We start from the raw sequence: 15,746 nt of genomic DNA on the forward strand, positions 1-15,746 counted from the left end.
GAAGACCAGGAGTGGACTTGGGCCACATCAGTGCAGTGGCTGGTTGAGGCCACAGGTTCTCAAGGGAGCACAGTCAGCTCATCACAGTATCTGATGTTGGCTGTCATTTAGAACGATCGCCACGCCTGTGTGGTGTGCTGGCCCCGTGTCTTTGTTCCCTCCTGAACTCCCATGGCCAGTGCCAGGGACGGGATACAGTTGGTGCAGTCTGCAGTGGGGGGTGGGGGGACGACACCTACGTTTCTGACCCTGTCCAAGTCTGCAGCTTAGCAGTGAGCGGATTCTGAGCATAGGCACAGTGGCAAAGAACAGTGTAACAGCCGCTGGTCAATTCCATTTGGTGGCAGCGCGGTAGCAGCAAAGAAAATTCCCAAACAGCTCCATGTGTATCCAGCTTTTGGAAAGGAAAAATTTAAAAATCAATAAACAGATTTTTTTTTTTTTTAAATATCAAAGGGTTTTGGAGTTTCTTGAAACTGCTCTACCCAGAACGACAACCACGGAACGAAAAACGTACAGAAGTATGGCAGTGGTGTGAAAGCAGAGGTGACGATGCCACTTTTCAAGGGGAAAGTGTGACCTCAGGACATAACTGTCACCATCCGAAATAACAGCAATAATATAAAAGTATCTATTGTTGAGCCACACAACCGCAGATACATTCCAAACTGGGTCAGTAATGAACGGAGACACTGCCACAGTCGCGGAGGCTCCTGGCGGGAGCCTGACCCTGCAGCATGCCACCGGGCGTCAGAGCACTCACACCTGTTGGGAGACAGGCTTCTAGGACTCATCTCCATCCCTCGCCACCCCCCTCACCCCAGGTTCTAGAAAATTGTCATATTCGTCTTTTTAGAGAATCTAAGACAATAAAAGACTAAAATATGTCTGGAAATATGTTGTGTAGAAAAATTAACTCTCAGCTTAAAATAACATTCAAAAAGGCACTTCATCCTGTAGGAAAGAGATTCTGAGTTGGGTCAGCTGCTCCGAGCTGGGATAGAAAGGGACAGGTTGTCTGCTTGGAGGAGGGGTTGGGGGGGACAGTTGAAAGGAAGTCTGATAGATCTCAAGCTTTTTTTTTTTTTTTTTCCATTTTTTTCTTTTTGGTATGTTTTAAGAAAAGCAAATCCAGTAAAATGCATGTCCCTTTATGAAATTTGTTAAAAGAGTTCATTTTAAAATAGTTGTTTCTGTTCTTAAAAAAGAAAACAGGTAGGTATGGCCACATGGCCCTCATGGCCTGGAGCACGGAGTGTCCTCACTTGCCGCTCCCGGGGAGCGGAGGCCAGCGGCTCTCCGAGGCCGGAGGTTCCAGGTGCGCGGGTGGGAGGCGGGCGAGGCCGGCGCTACCTACTGCAGAGTCTGTGCAGCATGCTGTACACGTCGTCCTCCCGGCTCAAGCCCTCAAAGAAGGGGATGAGGTCCAGCAGCTCTGTGTCCGTCATGTCATCAAACCAGGACTGCACGGGCACCTGGAAGACAGTGTGTGGAGGGGGGCAGCAGAACCGCACCTGGCGCTGGGGGCAGCTCCTAGCCTGACTTGGCCCCCGCAGTTTTTCTTTTCTCTGGTAAGGAGGACAGGTAGCTAAAAACCACCATCATCGTCATCATCATCATCATCTTGTGTGTTCTCCCGTCCCAACTAAGATCCATTCAAAGCTACCTGGTTTGGGAGGAAGGCAAAGTTCAGTGTCTTTGCTTTTTTTTTTTTTTTTTTTAAAGATTTTATTTATTTATGTGACAGAGAGACAGCCAGCGAGAGAGGGAACACAGCAGGGGAGTGGGAGAGGAAGAAGCAGGCTCCCAGCAGAGGAGCCCGATGTGGGACTCAATCCCGGAATGCCGGGATCACGCCCTGAGCCGAAGGCAGATGCTTAAGGACTGCGCTACCCAGGTGCCCCAGTGTCTTTGTTTTTTAAGTGAAGTCTAAATGCCAGGTTTCGTGCATTGGCCTGGTTTGATTTCCTGCGGCAGAAAAGGTGGCCAGAGCACAGACTATAGGAGAGCTAGCTGTGCTGCTTGCCAATTTCAAAAGCTCTTTCCACTGTATCCAACCAGCTCCTTACACCTCACCAGGAGCCAGAGGTTACTTGCCAGCTACTGACACCAGGGAGCGCATGAACAGGGCCAGGAAAGCCACCACTTGGGGTCACTGTGCCACGCTGCACGGCAAAGGCCAAGTGGGGAATTTCCTCCCATCCTTAGCAGCGATCAGTTAAAAGCAGAAGTATAAAATTTCAGGACAGTCTGAGCCACGGGCCCGGACAGGATTTACACTTAGTTCTAGAGGGGTGGTAATGGGTGGTAGCCAGAGGTGCAAAAGAAGGGATGTAAAAAGAAATTTGGGGGAAATCAAAGGAGTTCAAAAGTAGCATTTGGGGCCTTTTTACAGATCTAAAGACTGATCAGAAACAAAACAATTCATTGTATAATTTAAAAATATAAACAAGGTAAGGATTAACAAAAAAAATGACTACTCCTAGGGGAAGGGCAGGAATGAGGGAGAGGGCAGACATGGACACAAGGCTTCTCTAAATCCACCTCTGTTGGTGGTTCTGATGTTGAAATCATGGAAATATGTTACATAATTGCAATAAAATTAAACAAGAAAACAAAGCAATAAAAAATGAACCTAAGTAATACAAAGCTGGTGACATAGCCACACACAGAATTATGTCAAGTGATTTAAAAACATAGTGTTCTGCTGTACATTTCTCCAAAAAACCCTACGTGCATTCAGTGGTCTTAGTAGTAGTGATAATGTTAGTACAGCGATTTGGAAACTATTAAACAGGTACTATAGACTAAGTCAAATAGGTAATTATGTTATTTAAGAACCAAGAGTTTCAGCACGAGAGGAGACACAAATACAAAAACAAAAACCAAAGAAATTAAATAAAAACTGTTATAACGCTGAATTGGAAAAACCAATATGAATTTATGATTTAATTTTAATTCTAAAAATATGTATACTTTAGCTCTGTCCAGTATAAAGACCTGGAAGCAAAGGATATCTCCGTAGCAATGAGGATCCACCCAAATTGTGGTCTCTAAATACCATTTCCATTAAAAGGAACTGGGCTCCATAGAAAAGTGGTTGATTCCAGGGCTGAGGCAAGAAATGGACAAGATGAGCATGGAACATCTTGTTGCAACAGAAAACAGGAAGCATTCAAAGACTATTGTTATACGAAGGGGATGTCCGCTGCCCAAAGTGAACATCTGAGCATCCAAAAGAACAATAAATGGATTACATTATAACAATAAAAAATCCATGAGTTCATACTAATACCTAAAACAAATTCACTGGCTACTTTTGGAAGTTGTTAGAGCACCACCTCATTACTCTGAAGATTGAAGAATTAAAGAAAAAGAACCAAGACTCTACCCTGACTTCCTGATTCAACATTCAAACTCACTTTAGAGTAATCAAGTAGTCAACGAGTGAAAGTTTGATTAAAAAAAAAAAAAAAGAGTTCCAGCCAATAAATATGGAAAGAATGATAGAATTTAGAAATCACCATTTCGTAATTCTTAATGAAATAGTTGATGGAGGCAATGGTCATCAACGGCTGTTCACGTTTTTAGGTGAAAGGTTGATGGGGAATTTGAAAACATACGGAACAGCTAACAACACCTGAATCCATAGATCAATTTAAAATCTTTAAAAGGGGAGCCTGGGTGGCTCAGTCAGTTAAGCATCTGACTCTTCACCTCAGATCTTGATCTTGGGGTTGTGGGCTCGAGCCCCACGTTGGGCTCTACACTGGGCATGGATTATTATATGAATAATAATGAAGTAAAATCTTTAGAAGTGGGACAGCCTGACATGATATGCCTCTTGATGTGATACCACGATAAGTATACAATATCCTTGCAAAAATTGGAAAATTAAACCTGCATTTAATCAAGTAGTAGTGATCTAACTACTTGTTTAAAGGAAATATGGCAGTTAGAAAAACACAGTAAACCACCACCATGGGCTGCAACTAGATAGATCCAGAAGAGAGGAAATTTCTGCAAGACAAATAATCAGAATTCTTCACCAACAGGATGGAGGAAAAAGGGAGAGGGGAAGGAGAATTGTTAAGATTATACAAGAATTACTAGACACATTACTAACCAAAGCAGTGGTTGGACCTTGCTTGATTCTGAGTCAAACAATCCAAATGTAGGACAACATTCTGAGATGATGGGGAAATATGAACACAATCTGGATATTAGATAATATTAAGAAACTGTTAGTTCTGTCAGATGTGATAATGGAACTGTGATTATATTAAGAAGTAATCCTTATCTGTTAGAGACACATGACAAAATGCATTATGTTGAATTTGATTAACTCACTAAAATGAACGTGTTTAAATATAATAAATTTGGAATGTTGACTCAAGTAATCATTGCGCACTAACTAAATGAATCTAGCTTGATCTCAGTTTTTTGTTATAAGTGGAGCCACAGAGTTCTGGCTTCAAGGAAAGGACCCTGGGGAAGCTTTTGTTGAGTCTGAGAAGCCCAGGCTGGGGAGGAAGCCTCCTGTCCAGGGCGGGCTGCCTGAGCTAAGGACCAGTGTGGTGGTACTGCTGAGGGCTTGGCCGTCACCAGTGGGCCTGGCTGGCCCCTCCTGCCATGGAAGTGTAGGCCGGGAAGCGGGATGGCATCTGTCTCTTGCTCGGACAGCCAGGCTGCAGCCAGTGAGCAGGCACTAAGGGCTGCCATGCTCCAGGGAGTTTTATGTAGGGAATGTTCCCACTGTATACTTTTAAGACATCATTATGAGGCAGAAAAGCCTGGCAGGCTTGTCTGAAGGCCTTGACTGAGGTGTTTTTATTCATTCTTGTTTAAGAACTTCTGCTGAAGAGGTTGTCCAGGCCTTTTGAGTCTACAGGAGTCAAGAAGCCAGCTCCAGGGTTACTGATGGAACCCTTCTCAGTAACACTATGAAAAACGCTAAGATCCAGGCTCACTGAGCACTCACCCAACGCAGACAGCGTTCTAAGTGCTTTTCATGCTCTGCCACACTCAATCCGCCAACCATCCTACAGGTCAGCAACCCTAGAATCCCCACTTGATGGACGAGGTAACTACAGCTCAGTGAGGTTAAATAACTTGGTCAGTGCCAGGTACCTGCTAAATGGCAGAGCTGGGATTTCACCCAGGGAAGGACAAGAAAGCCGAAACAGGTGCTTGAGGGCACAAACGTGGAACTGGATGGGGCCTTGTGTTCTCTCCCTCTGGGGCCACTTACTGCATTCTCGGGATGGAAGATGTACGAGGCAGGAGAATTGTCCACAATGATCACTTTGCTCAGCTCCCGGCCCAGGCGACTCAGGTCTTTCACATAGTTCCCACGATGGAAGACGCAGGATTCTCTGAAGAGCCGGGCCCGGAACACGCCCCAGCGGTCCAGCAGGTCAGCCACGGGGTCTGCGTACTGAAAAGCAGGTCGCAGTGAAGGCTAGGCACCTGAAAGAGCCCAGAAACCCTGACCTACTGCAGCAAGATCTCCATTATTTTTCTAGAAAGGGATTTAAGTAATTGGATGTGTTTTAGGATCCTGGGTATTTTCCTTTCCATGTGTGTAAGATACCCTGGATTCTTCCATTTCTTTCACCTCTCAAATCCAATCCATCAGGAATTCTTGGCAGTTCCGTCTCCAAGAGGATCTTGAATCCACCTGCCCCTCTCTGTAAATTGGCACTGCACTGATCCCAACCTATGTAACCGCTGCCTGGGGTGGCGGTGTGGGCCTCCCAAAGAGCCGCCCTCCTCCCCCTGCATCTCCTTTGCAGCCCCTGCACCTGGCTGTTGTCAGAGAAGCCACTGGAAAACACGTCCCATCACATCACCTCCCTGCTTACAACCCTCACTCTCAACCTGTGGGCCCTGGAGTGAGGCCCGCCATACCCCACATACCCGCAGCTACGTGGTTTCTGCCACCTCTTGGCCCCAGCTGATCACCTGAGCCACACTGGCTTTGACCATGGTCAGAGCCTTGGCACCAGTGTTCGCTCTGCATGCAACATGCTCTCCTCAGATCTCTGCATGGACCTCTCCTTCTGTCTCTTCGCCTTTCAGTCTTGGCTTCCCCGGCCACCCGTCTGGAGACCCTGCCTGTCCCTCCCTTTCTGGCTACTATTGCCTCACAGCAGTCTCCTTCACAAGCTCACTCACCACCCCCAGGGATTACTGGATTTACTCTTCCATGGTCAGGGTGCGGGGCTTGTCTGTCGTGTTCACCCTGCATAGTGCCCACCTCATGGTGGGGGCTCGGGAAAGACCAGTTTCATCACTGAATGAGCGAGCCGACTTTGAATCTGGCTCATGTGGTATGAGGCCATGCTGCCCCCTATGGGTGCTCTGGGCAGCTGGGCCAGGCCAGCTCCTGAAGGTCACAGGATGTTACCAGACGCCCACTTTCATTTTCTTGGAGTCCAAGAGTTTTATGAGAAGGAGTGTGAGCCCAGCTCACAGTTGGGGCTCACCCCTCTTGGCCCTCTCTCATGGCCTGGGGAATTTTCCCAAAGCAGGCTGAATTGGATAAAGAAATAAGAGGGGTCATTCCTGAGCGAAAATCTTCATAAATGAAGATGTCTAAAGGACTGGGCCGCCCCGAGTCGCTGGGGCTGGAGGCAAAAGAGTGGCAGTTCCAAGGCCTATGTGAGGCCACGCCTCAGCACCAAGACCAGCACAGCCAGGTGTCACGAGGCCCAGCAATTCTGCAGGGGAGGCAGGAAGCCCCCAGCCTGGGGTGTCGGGAAGGTTAGCAGTGGAATGCACAGCAGCCCACGAGAGCAGGGCAATGCCAGAATGTTGTGGGATGCAGGGCACAGGGCTACAGGCAGCAGCTCCGGCTCCGCGGGAATGTTCTCCTTTCCCTGGAGACATCCTGAGGGGCAGAGTCCAGGAGCAGGCTGTATTTCCTGCTGACCAGGTGGACACTGCAGTTTTCAGCTGGTAAGGGCAGCCAAATGCCCTGGGGTGTTAGAAGGCTGACTCTAGATGGAGACAGTGATTAATTTCCCCAGAATTGTTAACACTGGTGGTGGCACATAGCCTTCAAGGGAATGTATGAGTCTGGGGGCTCCAGGCCTTAGAGATGAACGTGGGGAATCAAAGTTTCATGAGGGCAGGGCTTTGTCTCTTTTGTTCTCTGCTGCATCCCCAGTGCCCAGGACAGAGCCCCACACAGAGTTAGGCACTAAGTAAATATTTGCTGGGTGAATCCATCAATAAAGGAAACCAAGATGAGGAAGCAGACATCGAAGGGCTCTGACAGTCAGCGGATGGTTCCCATGGGCTCCTGGGCGGTGGGCCAGTGTGGCAGTGCTGGCTGGGAGTGGCGCCCAGAGCCAAGAACTGGGGAGTGCCCACCTGTCCACAGGGAGAAAGGGCTGGAAGGCTGCACCTGGGAGGGGACGCAGCTGAGCCAGGCTGCAGTAGCACTGAGAGAAGGGTTGCAGAGACAGATGGAGGCGCAGGTGGGAGCAGTCCAGGAAGGGAGACTGCCCAAGGATACTTAAGTGAGTGCTGGGGACAATGCCAAGCAACAGTGTTTCAATTCTGCCAGCCTCCCCCCGATGTAGCAGCCCTCAATCCCACCAACTCTCCATCTACCCTGGGCGGGTGCAATCATCCTGTTTGTTACTTCTTTAGTTGTCACTTCAGGCTTCTCGGCACCCCAGAGCACTGCCAGGAGAGCCATCTCTGCTACAGTACCACTGGCCTTGGTGCCATTCACAGGAAAGAGCGCCCATGGGGAAGACTGTCTGCCCTGAGGTGATGTTCTTTTTAGTATACAAAAGTAAGGCCTAGGTTTTGGATTCCTTCTCTACCAGCTCATGCTTCGAGGCCTGGCAATGAGCCTGGCAGAATGCTGTGCAGGTGGGGTTCTCTCTCATTTCAGCCATGACCGAGAGATGGCCCAAACCTGGAATGCGCAGTCTGGCAAAGCGGGATGTCTGGGAACCTGGAGTCAGAGTCTTCAGCATGCAGAGAAGGGAGCTAGGAATTGTTGGCGGCGGTGGGGAACTGCATATGAGTCCTTGCAGCAGGCCAGGAGATGAGCAGGTGGCTAACACAGGCCCCCCAGAGCTCATCTCTGGAGCTACTTCAGAGTCCCCACAGTGACACTGGTGATGCCTCCCACAAATAGATGGTGTTGGCCCCATCAGAGTCAGGATTTGAGAGATGGTCATGGCAAGGATCTCCTCCAAGGAGTGGGGGCCTAGCCTCTCCCCCCTAGGCTCAGCAACATGTGAGAAAGGGCAGACATAACCATATGGGAGGGGGGTCCTTTAACAGTAGGAGAAGGCAAAGAAACCACTCCATGTGGTTAGGGCCAACGTAGACACTGGGTCAAAGATTCATGCCACTCTACAAGCCCAAACCATGTGAACTGTCATCATCAACAATTATGATAACTAAACAACGAACATCAGGAGCATGGACCACGTGACAGAGCCTGCGGGGCATATGGAGTACAGCAGGTGCTCCACGAATACTTGCCGAGTGAGTCAGACACTATGCTTTGCCTTTTACATGCATATTTCATTTGATCCACCCCATGACGTAGAGGGAATTATCCCTAACTTCTAGAAGACACGGAGTCGAGAGAAGTGAAGTCATTTGCCCGATCTCACAGGGCTCACTAGGGCAGTCAGAACCCTCTTCCAGCCTGTGCATGCAGATGAATCTTGGACACTTATCCTTCCCCAAACCTGTGTAAGCTAATGAAGGACACAAAGGCTTGAGCCTCTCGCAGTGGGCTGCCAGTCAACAGAGGAGACGCAGATGCCTTTTCTTGGTAACACTGGACACATTCGTGATATCCTGGTCTGTGGACATCCAGCTCCAGGCGGCTGCATGCAGCAACTTCACAGAGCATTTGTTCCAAGGGCTCCCTGTCACCATGGTAACCCAGAAGCCTTTCAGGCTGGTACTATGCACATGGCCTGCATCCATCCCATCTGGGGTGGGAACCTGTCACCATAGAAACCGCTTCCCCCACCTTAATAGCGGGCTGTCCGACAGACAGGGGGTCGGGGTGGAGTGGCTGGGGGCGCCCAGCTGGGAAAAGGACATACCTTGGCCAGGCTGGCAGTAAAGAGCACACACTCAAAGAGCTGCCCCATCCTCTGGAGGAACTCATCCACGTGGGGCCGCTTCAGCACATACACCTGCAACAGTCGCAAACAGTAAGCCGGTCAGTCGTGGCAGCCGCTGGCGGTGGCCGAGGGCCACCACTCATGCAGGAAGAATTCCTGAGAAGGTAACTGCTTCCTGCTCCAGCTCCATTTGTGGCATGGAGACCCCAACTGTATGAGGGCTATGTAGTCAGAGGTGGCACTTCAGGCCACACACACTCCTCAGATTGGGCTCTGGGTCTGAGTTTGGTGCAGACACTCCTCCCAAGGGAGAAAGGGAAGCCGACCCTGGTGCTGTGGGTCGTAGGGATTTTCAGAACCAGTGAGTGGAAGGGTTGTGCCATGTTTGTGTGAAATGACTCATTCTCTCACATGTGTTTCTTGGCACGTGTTCTGGTCAGGCCCTATATGGACATAGGCCATGGTCTGGGGGCTGTTCTTTAGGAGGTCCAGGCCCGGCCCGTTAGCTCTGGGATTGCTCCAGCTGCCACCTTCTACCCTTGACTGGAGCACCTCCCTTGCTCGGAAGGCCTGGGGTGGGAGTGCAGGCCCAGCAAAGCTGCAGGAAGTACCTTCCGTGTCAGTTTGGGAAGCTGTCCACTTGACACCACAAAGGTTACTCTGCTTGGGCTTGGTACAGAAACAGATGTCAGGGGACATGAAGCCAGCCTATTCCCAGGCCCCCAGTCAGCCAACAGGAGGGAGCTCCAAGCAGAGGGGGGCAAAGAGGAGGCTTTCCTAGAGTGGCTGCTGGGCTCCATGCTCCTGACTGGGAGACCTGAACAAATCTGAGGAGACTAGGGAAATGGGAGAGAAGGCAAAGCTGCTGAGAAAAGATAGGGAAGGTGGGAGGAGGGAAGAACTAATTAAAACTTGAATAAATTCCATTTGAAATTAGCCACTTCCCTAAAATAAATCAAACTTATTAAAATTCAATTCAGCTCATATTCACTGAGCCCCAGTTCTGTGCTCAGCCTGAAGAAGCTACAAAAATGAACAAAACACAGGCCTTGCCCTTGAAGAGCTCACAGTCTAGAGCAGATACAAGTAAAAACAAATCAAGATAAGCATGCATAAGGAAGTTGTATACAGGGATATATTCAGCACAGTTAACTCCCCGCTCAAGGGGAAGGAATCACAGAAGTAACATTTGGCCTGGACCTTGCAGGACGAACAGGGGTTCACCAGGCTGGTGAGGATAAGAAGCAAGCTTCCAGGCAGAGGAAACAGTATGAGCATGAGACTTGGCTTGAAAACACCCAGGTGTCAGAGCACGGCCGAGCCCTTCATGACCAGCCCTTTAGAGGAGATGGGGGAGAGAAGAAGTGGCTGAAGAGGAAGTGTGAAAGGCAGGTTGGGGGGAGTAGGCGTGGGGCTGTGAATGGCAGATGTTGTGGCTGTCTGTCCTGTGGAGTCACAGAGGGGAGGCGGGGCTCTATATTGCACAGAGAATGCATTCTGTGCATTGCAGAGGAATTCTGCACAGAGCCAGGACTTGGCGGGAACTTGGGGCTCACTGAAAGAGTCGGGTGAGCATGGTCTGTGGCCGAGGGTGTAGTGAGGGGCCAGGGGAGCAGGGTGGCCTGGGGTGGGTGCCAACAGGGCTGTGAGGCTGGGGTGGGGGTGAGGGCAGGGCTTGTGGCTGCAGGAGCTCCAGGTCCCCACTTTGCCCATGAGACTCCTCGATGCCACGGAATGGGTATGGCCTGTGGTCCTCAGTCTCCTTGGGAATACTGCTTAGAAAGCAAGCTTTGCTACACGCAAAGGGCAGGAGACTGATTTGGGAACTCTGGTTGTTGGTGCCTCTGGCAGGGAGGAAGGTCCTGGGCCCGGATGCCGGCGTCCAGGCCCGCGTCCGCGTGCAAGTAACCAAGAATAGGCCCATTGGGACCTGCACAGCCTATCCTGGATTACTTGAACGAGGCCACGGCCTTCGCCAGGGCCTTGGTCCTCCTCTTGGCGCCTGTGGCTTCATTCCCTCAGGAGACAGAGTTTCTGACCCCAGCCCTGGGGCTCTGGAGTATCTACGACCATGTGAGTCATAGCGCAGTCTGGAGGGAGGCTGGGGGAGCTGGGGTGGCCACTTCAAGAATGGGCTGGCCATAGTAGGTCAGGCCCCGAGGGTCATGCTCACAGTTTTGAGGTAAGAAGGATTAATTTCTCTCCTAATTCTTGCCATGCCAGTAGGCAGCCTCTCCTTTGTCTCATTACTTTGTAGCAGAAGCCAAGATAATGAACGAAGCCCTAACTGCTTCTCAGATGCTGAGTTAATTCAGCTGATGCTTTTGCAAATGTTAAATGCCCAAGTGCCTGTCTTTTGGCTCCCTCATGGCTTTTAAAAGCATCAAGTGTGGAGACACTAGGGATAAGCTGCCTTTCTCAGGGCCCCTTCCTGCAGGACCTCCTGGCAGGGGAGGGAAGGGACTAGAGCACCAGGAAAAGAGCCATGGGCCAGGGGGCAAAAGATTAGGAGTCTCATTTTAATTCTTCCCATTGCATGACCTTGAATCAACCCTTTCTCTGGCTAAGCCTCCATTTCCCCATCTGGACAATGAGATGGCTGGGCCAGCTGATTTCCAAGGCATCACCAACTCTGACACCCTGTACTCAAGGGCCGAAGGGACGACTGGCATCATTAAGGAAAGACATCCATTTAAAATGGCTCAAGCACCAAGAGAGATTTTCCTTTCTGGGATATAAACATATCAGGCCAGAGACTGTCCCTTTATGACCCTGGGGTTGACAAGGAAGATGGTCAGACCATCCCTGTGAAAAACCTGACAAAGTCTCCCCAACTCCTCAACCTCCAAGGCTAGTTTTCCTACAATGTTCCAATATGTTCATAAATGAAGCTATTCCTGGAGAAGCACCATGTAGATAACAAGAAAAAATATCAGAACAAAGATGCATGCCAATTAACTAGGGCATCTTTATTCAAATTTGCCTCCTGATCCGAAAACACACCCTTCCCTCTTCATCCTTTGGGTTGGGATTTTGCTAAAGATTCCCTGGAGAACATGATGTAGGAGTGACAAGATCAGTCCGGAGTGGCTAGCACTGGAAATAGACACCCCTTCCCAAGATTCCCCCATAAGTGGGTGACTCGTGGCATTTTCCTGTTGCCTGCTAGGAGAGTTGCCGAAAGCACTTACATGAGCAAGTTAATTAGACCATCAAGCTAGGCCAGTGGGGGATATGGAAACTTCTAAAAGTCTGAATCAAATCAAAGAACTATTTGAACTTGCAACCACATCTAATATCTTCAAACAGATTTTAGTTTCCCTTATAAACTCAGTATAAAAGAAATTCATCTGAGTGGAAAAAAAAAGCAGAAAACCATTGTATTTATTTTATAAAGCCTACTCCCTTTTGATTCGGTCATAAAATTATTGATGAAATGGGAATTTAGAAGTAAGGTCACAGGAAATGTAATTACTAAAAAATGCTAATTGCAGCTGAGATTTATCTTTGATTTCTTACCTGATGTATAGTTCCATCGATTTCAACCGGAACAATAAAATCAGCATTACTAATAGGCTAGAGAGAAAAGAAATAATTACTACATCTGAAAGAACAAAATAAAACTGGAAACTTTAGTTAAGAATAAGGCTTGCCGGGACCAATGTTTTTATTATTGGAAAAAACAGTTCAGGCAAAGGATGTTCAACTATGCTTCGGTTCCTTAAAATAAGCACAAGCAAGGAAGCACATTTTTTTCTGTTCTGAATATCACTACGTTTTCAGCATCTTGGTCCGACCTCTCTATCATCTTCCTGGCCTGAAGGACAAAGGGTAGGAAGGCCTAGCCAGGGAATAGGACTTCTCATAAACCCCAGCTCTTGTCTAGAGCCCTGCCAGGATGATGCAGACCACTGCTGGCCACCAGGGGGAGGAGGTGAGAGCCTGATGGTCCCAGAGGACCATGGTACTTGAGGGAGAATGATTTTTATTGAACCCACAGATGCAGGCAGCCCTGTGATGGGCTGCTCGGCAGGAGATGCTGAGCACATGAACACAAAACAGGGCCACAGACACGTGGGGGTGAAGTCAGAGGCCACAAGACATGACCTTGGGCAGGCTCCTTCCCTCCAGACCTTGGTGTCTCCTCTCTTCCACAGCTGTAGTTAATGGGTCTGAAGAGTGTCCATGGCTCCCTCGGTCCTGAGCATCAGTGATTTCAGCCTTGCCCAGCACCGGCTCCTGCTCTGAGCAGTGGGGAGAGCCAGCGCCGTCCCCCCCACCCGACTGCTCTGCTTTAAGTAACACAATGCCCAGCACACCCACAAATTTCAGCATATTTAACAATATTAATGACACTTAAAATCCAAATATGGTTCTTTGGCAGTTCCTGCATAAGTCAATCCTGGGCTTACATACAGTTCTAAATGGAATTTCATAAATGAGGTGGAAACTACTCTAACGAACAGGCCCAAGAGAACTAGAAGAATGCAAACCCCTGGGACAAGTAGGAAAGAGAGAGGGAGGAAAGCACATGTGTGGTGGACACTGGGCAGGGGTCCAGAGAGGGGTGTGCGGTACGTCGTCTCCGGTCAGAGTCTGAACTGGGATCTGCCTTTAAGCCCATCACTGTACCCACACACATTGTTCTTTGATAAGTAAGCTGAAAATATGTAGAAGGTACTAGTTGCAGAACCATTCCTAAGCACTCAAGAGAGCACCTGAGGCTTAAGAGTACAATTTATTCACTCCTGTGGTTGGAAGGCCAAGGATGAGTTCGGTTTTTTATCATTCTACAACTAAACTACAAAATCATGCTAAAAACTCCAAGATTGAAAGAAGAAACTCTGACAAGGCATTAGCAGATTGTGAAATCATATTCCATAGAGTACACTGAAAGAGAAAAACCGTTCGCCAGTTCAGAGCAAGTCTGAGCCTGTCTCTTTTCACGTGCTGGTGTAAAGGAGGCCATGCCAAGCCATGGTTCTTAACCTGGGTCTAAGAGCCTGTGTGTTGTACAGCTGTACATTTTCAAGGAGAGAGGTTCACAGCTTTCAGATTCGCCAAGGTCTCTGAAATGCCCAGAACACTAAAAAGCATATGATAAAGGTGGTTGCCAGAGTGGAGGTGGGGAGGATGGGTGAAATAGATGAAAGGGTTTAAGAGTACAAGTATCTTGATGAACATGGAGAAATGTATAGAATTGTTGAATCATTATGTTATGTACCTGAAACTAATACAACTCTGTATGTGAAGTATACTTGAATAAAAAAACCCCACACCACAAAGAATATTCTGCTCGCAAATATAGGCAGGCCAGGGAGGGAAGAGATGAAGAGATGCTGTTCACATCAGCTTGTGGTATAATGCAGGCCCTGCTTTTGGAGGCAGAAACCCTCCGTAACCTCAGGCAGTCTGGCCAGCGTTGGGAGGAAGCCACGTAGGCTGAAATGGCAAATGACCCCTGCTCCAAAAGGCTTTCCTCCTAAGGGATTTGAAGAGTGCTGAGTAACTTGCCCACAGGGGAGAAAAGGCTTCCAATGCTGTTCAGAGCTGAGCTGGGGCACAAAGTCATGGCAGCCACGGGACCAATCCTGGAAGGGCCCTCAAGGTGCTAGGGAAGGAGGTGACACTTTCAGGCCCCAGTGGCCAGACAGGCCATTTCCCACTGCTAGTTAAGTGTGGTACCTTCTCCACTCTCCCAAAGGACTCACAGACAACTGCTTGGCTGTGTCCTATTAAGGAAGGCTTCTGTTCAGTGAAAAGCAGGCACGAGGAGGATGTTTCCGACAGAAAGGTCTTCAGGTCAATTTGATGGCTCCTCCACTTCCCAATACAACGGCCAAAGAATGACTATGGTTCATGTGAGACACATACCCCATCATGGATAGTGCCTTTCACATCTCTCAGCAAAGGAAGAGGAGTGGAAGGCTGCAGGTAAAAGGAGGAATGGGGTCTAACTGGCCAGTGATAGTGGAGCAGTTTCATCTCCAGAAATACCCCAAGGGAAAATAGGACCAGGACCCTTCTTCTTCCCCCCAACACACCAAATCCCCTATTTCCAAAGCTCTTCATCATTTGCCTCTTTTAAACAATCTGTTTCATTTCAAAAAATGGAAAGATGGTTCACGAAGTCACTTCTTAATAGTGTAGCCACAGCTGTTCCCACATGGACGCCCTCCGGGAATTTGTAATTTTTGCTGTCATCCTGGCAGGGAGGTGGAGAGAGGAAGGGAACAGAAGGAAGACGGTGGTGTGATGCTCCCAGTGACGTCACTGCAGCCCCGCCTCCTTCAGAAGGGAAGTCGTGCAGGTGGATGGACACTCATTCAGCTATGAAGCTTGTAAAAATACCCCCAGCAACCTCTTGTCATGAAAAAGCTCAAAATAAATGGCTGAATCTGCCCAGATGCTGTCACTCTGGAGGTCTTCTTTAAAGCTGGACCACTTTCAAAAATTGGTCTGGGAAAACTTCCAAGATAACAGGTTGCCTGACAGTTGAACAGTGCCTCTCCTGCCCCTCCCAATAAAACATGGCTACCTTGACAAATACACAGTAGTGTCCTGGGGCATTGATTGCCTTTTGCTACCTGAGAAGTTTTTCTGCAGGGGCTGGAGGGATGGAAAACCCAAATCTCA

The 15,746-nt window shown here is 48.8% G+C and overlaps 1 protein-coding gene across 1 annotated transcript in view; it reads right to left on the bottom strand.

The window, feature by feature from the left end:
* VILL (villin like) overlaps positions 1 to 15,746 on the bottom strand; it is an 85,638-nt gene that overhangs the window by 26,742 nt on the left and 43,150 nt on the right. The window contains exons 5-8 of the mRNA XM_034662242.1: positions 12,630 to 12,686; positions 9,090 to 9,182; positions 5,252 to 5,437; positions 240 to 394 (exon numbers count right to left, since the gene is read on the bottom strand). Coding sequence (XP_034518133.1) covers positions 240 to 394; positions 5,252 to 5,437; positions 9,090 to 9,137 — 389 coding nt within the window. The 5' untranslated portion in view covers positions 9,138 to 9,182; positions 12,630 to 12,686. The remainder of the gene's footprint in view (positions 1 to 239; positions 395 to 5,251; positions 5,438 to 9,089; positions 9,183 to 12,629; positions 12,687 to 15,746) is intronic.

The sequence above is a fragment of the Ailuropoda melanoleuca genome, chromosome 6 (genome assembly GCF_002007445.2).
Source record: "Ailuropoda melanoleuca isolate Jingjing chromosome 6, ASM200744v2, whole genome shotgun sequence".
Classification (NCBI taxonomy): Eukaryota; Metazoa; Chordata; class Mammalia; order Carnivora; family Ursidae; genus Ailuropoda; species Ailuropoda melanoleuca.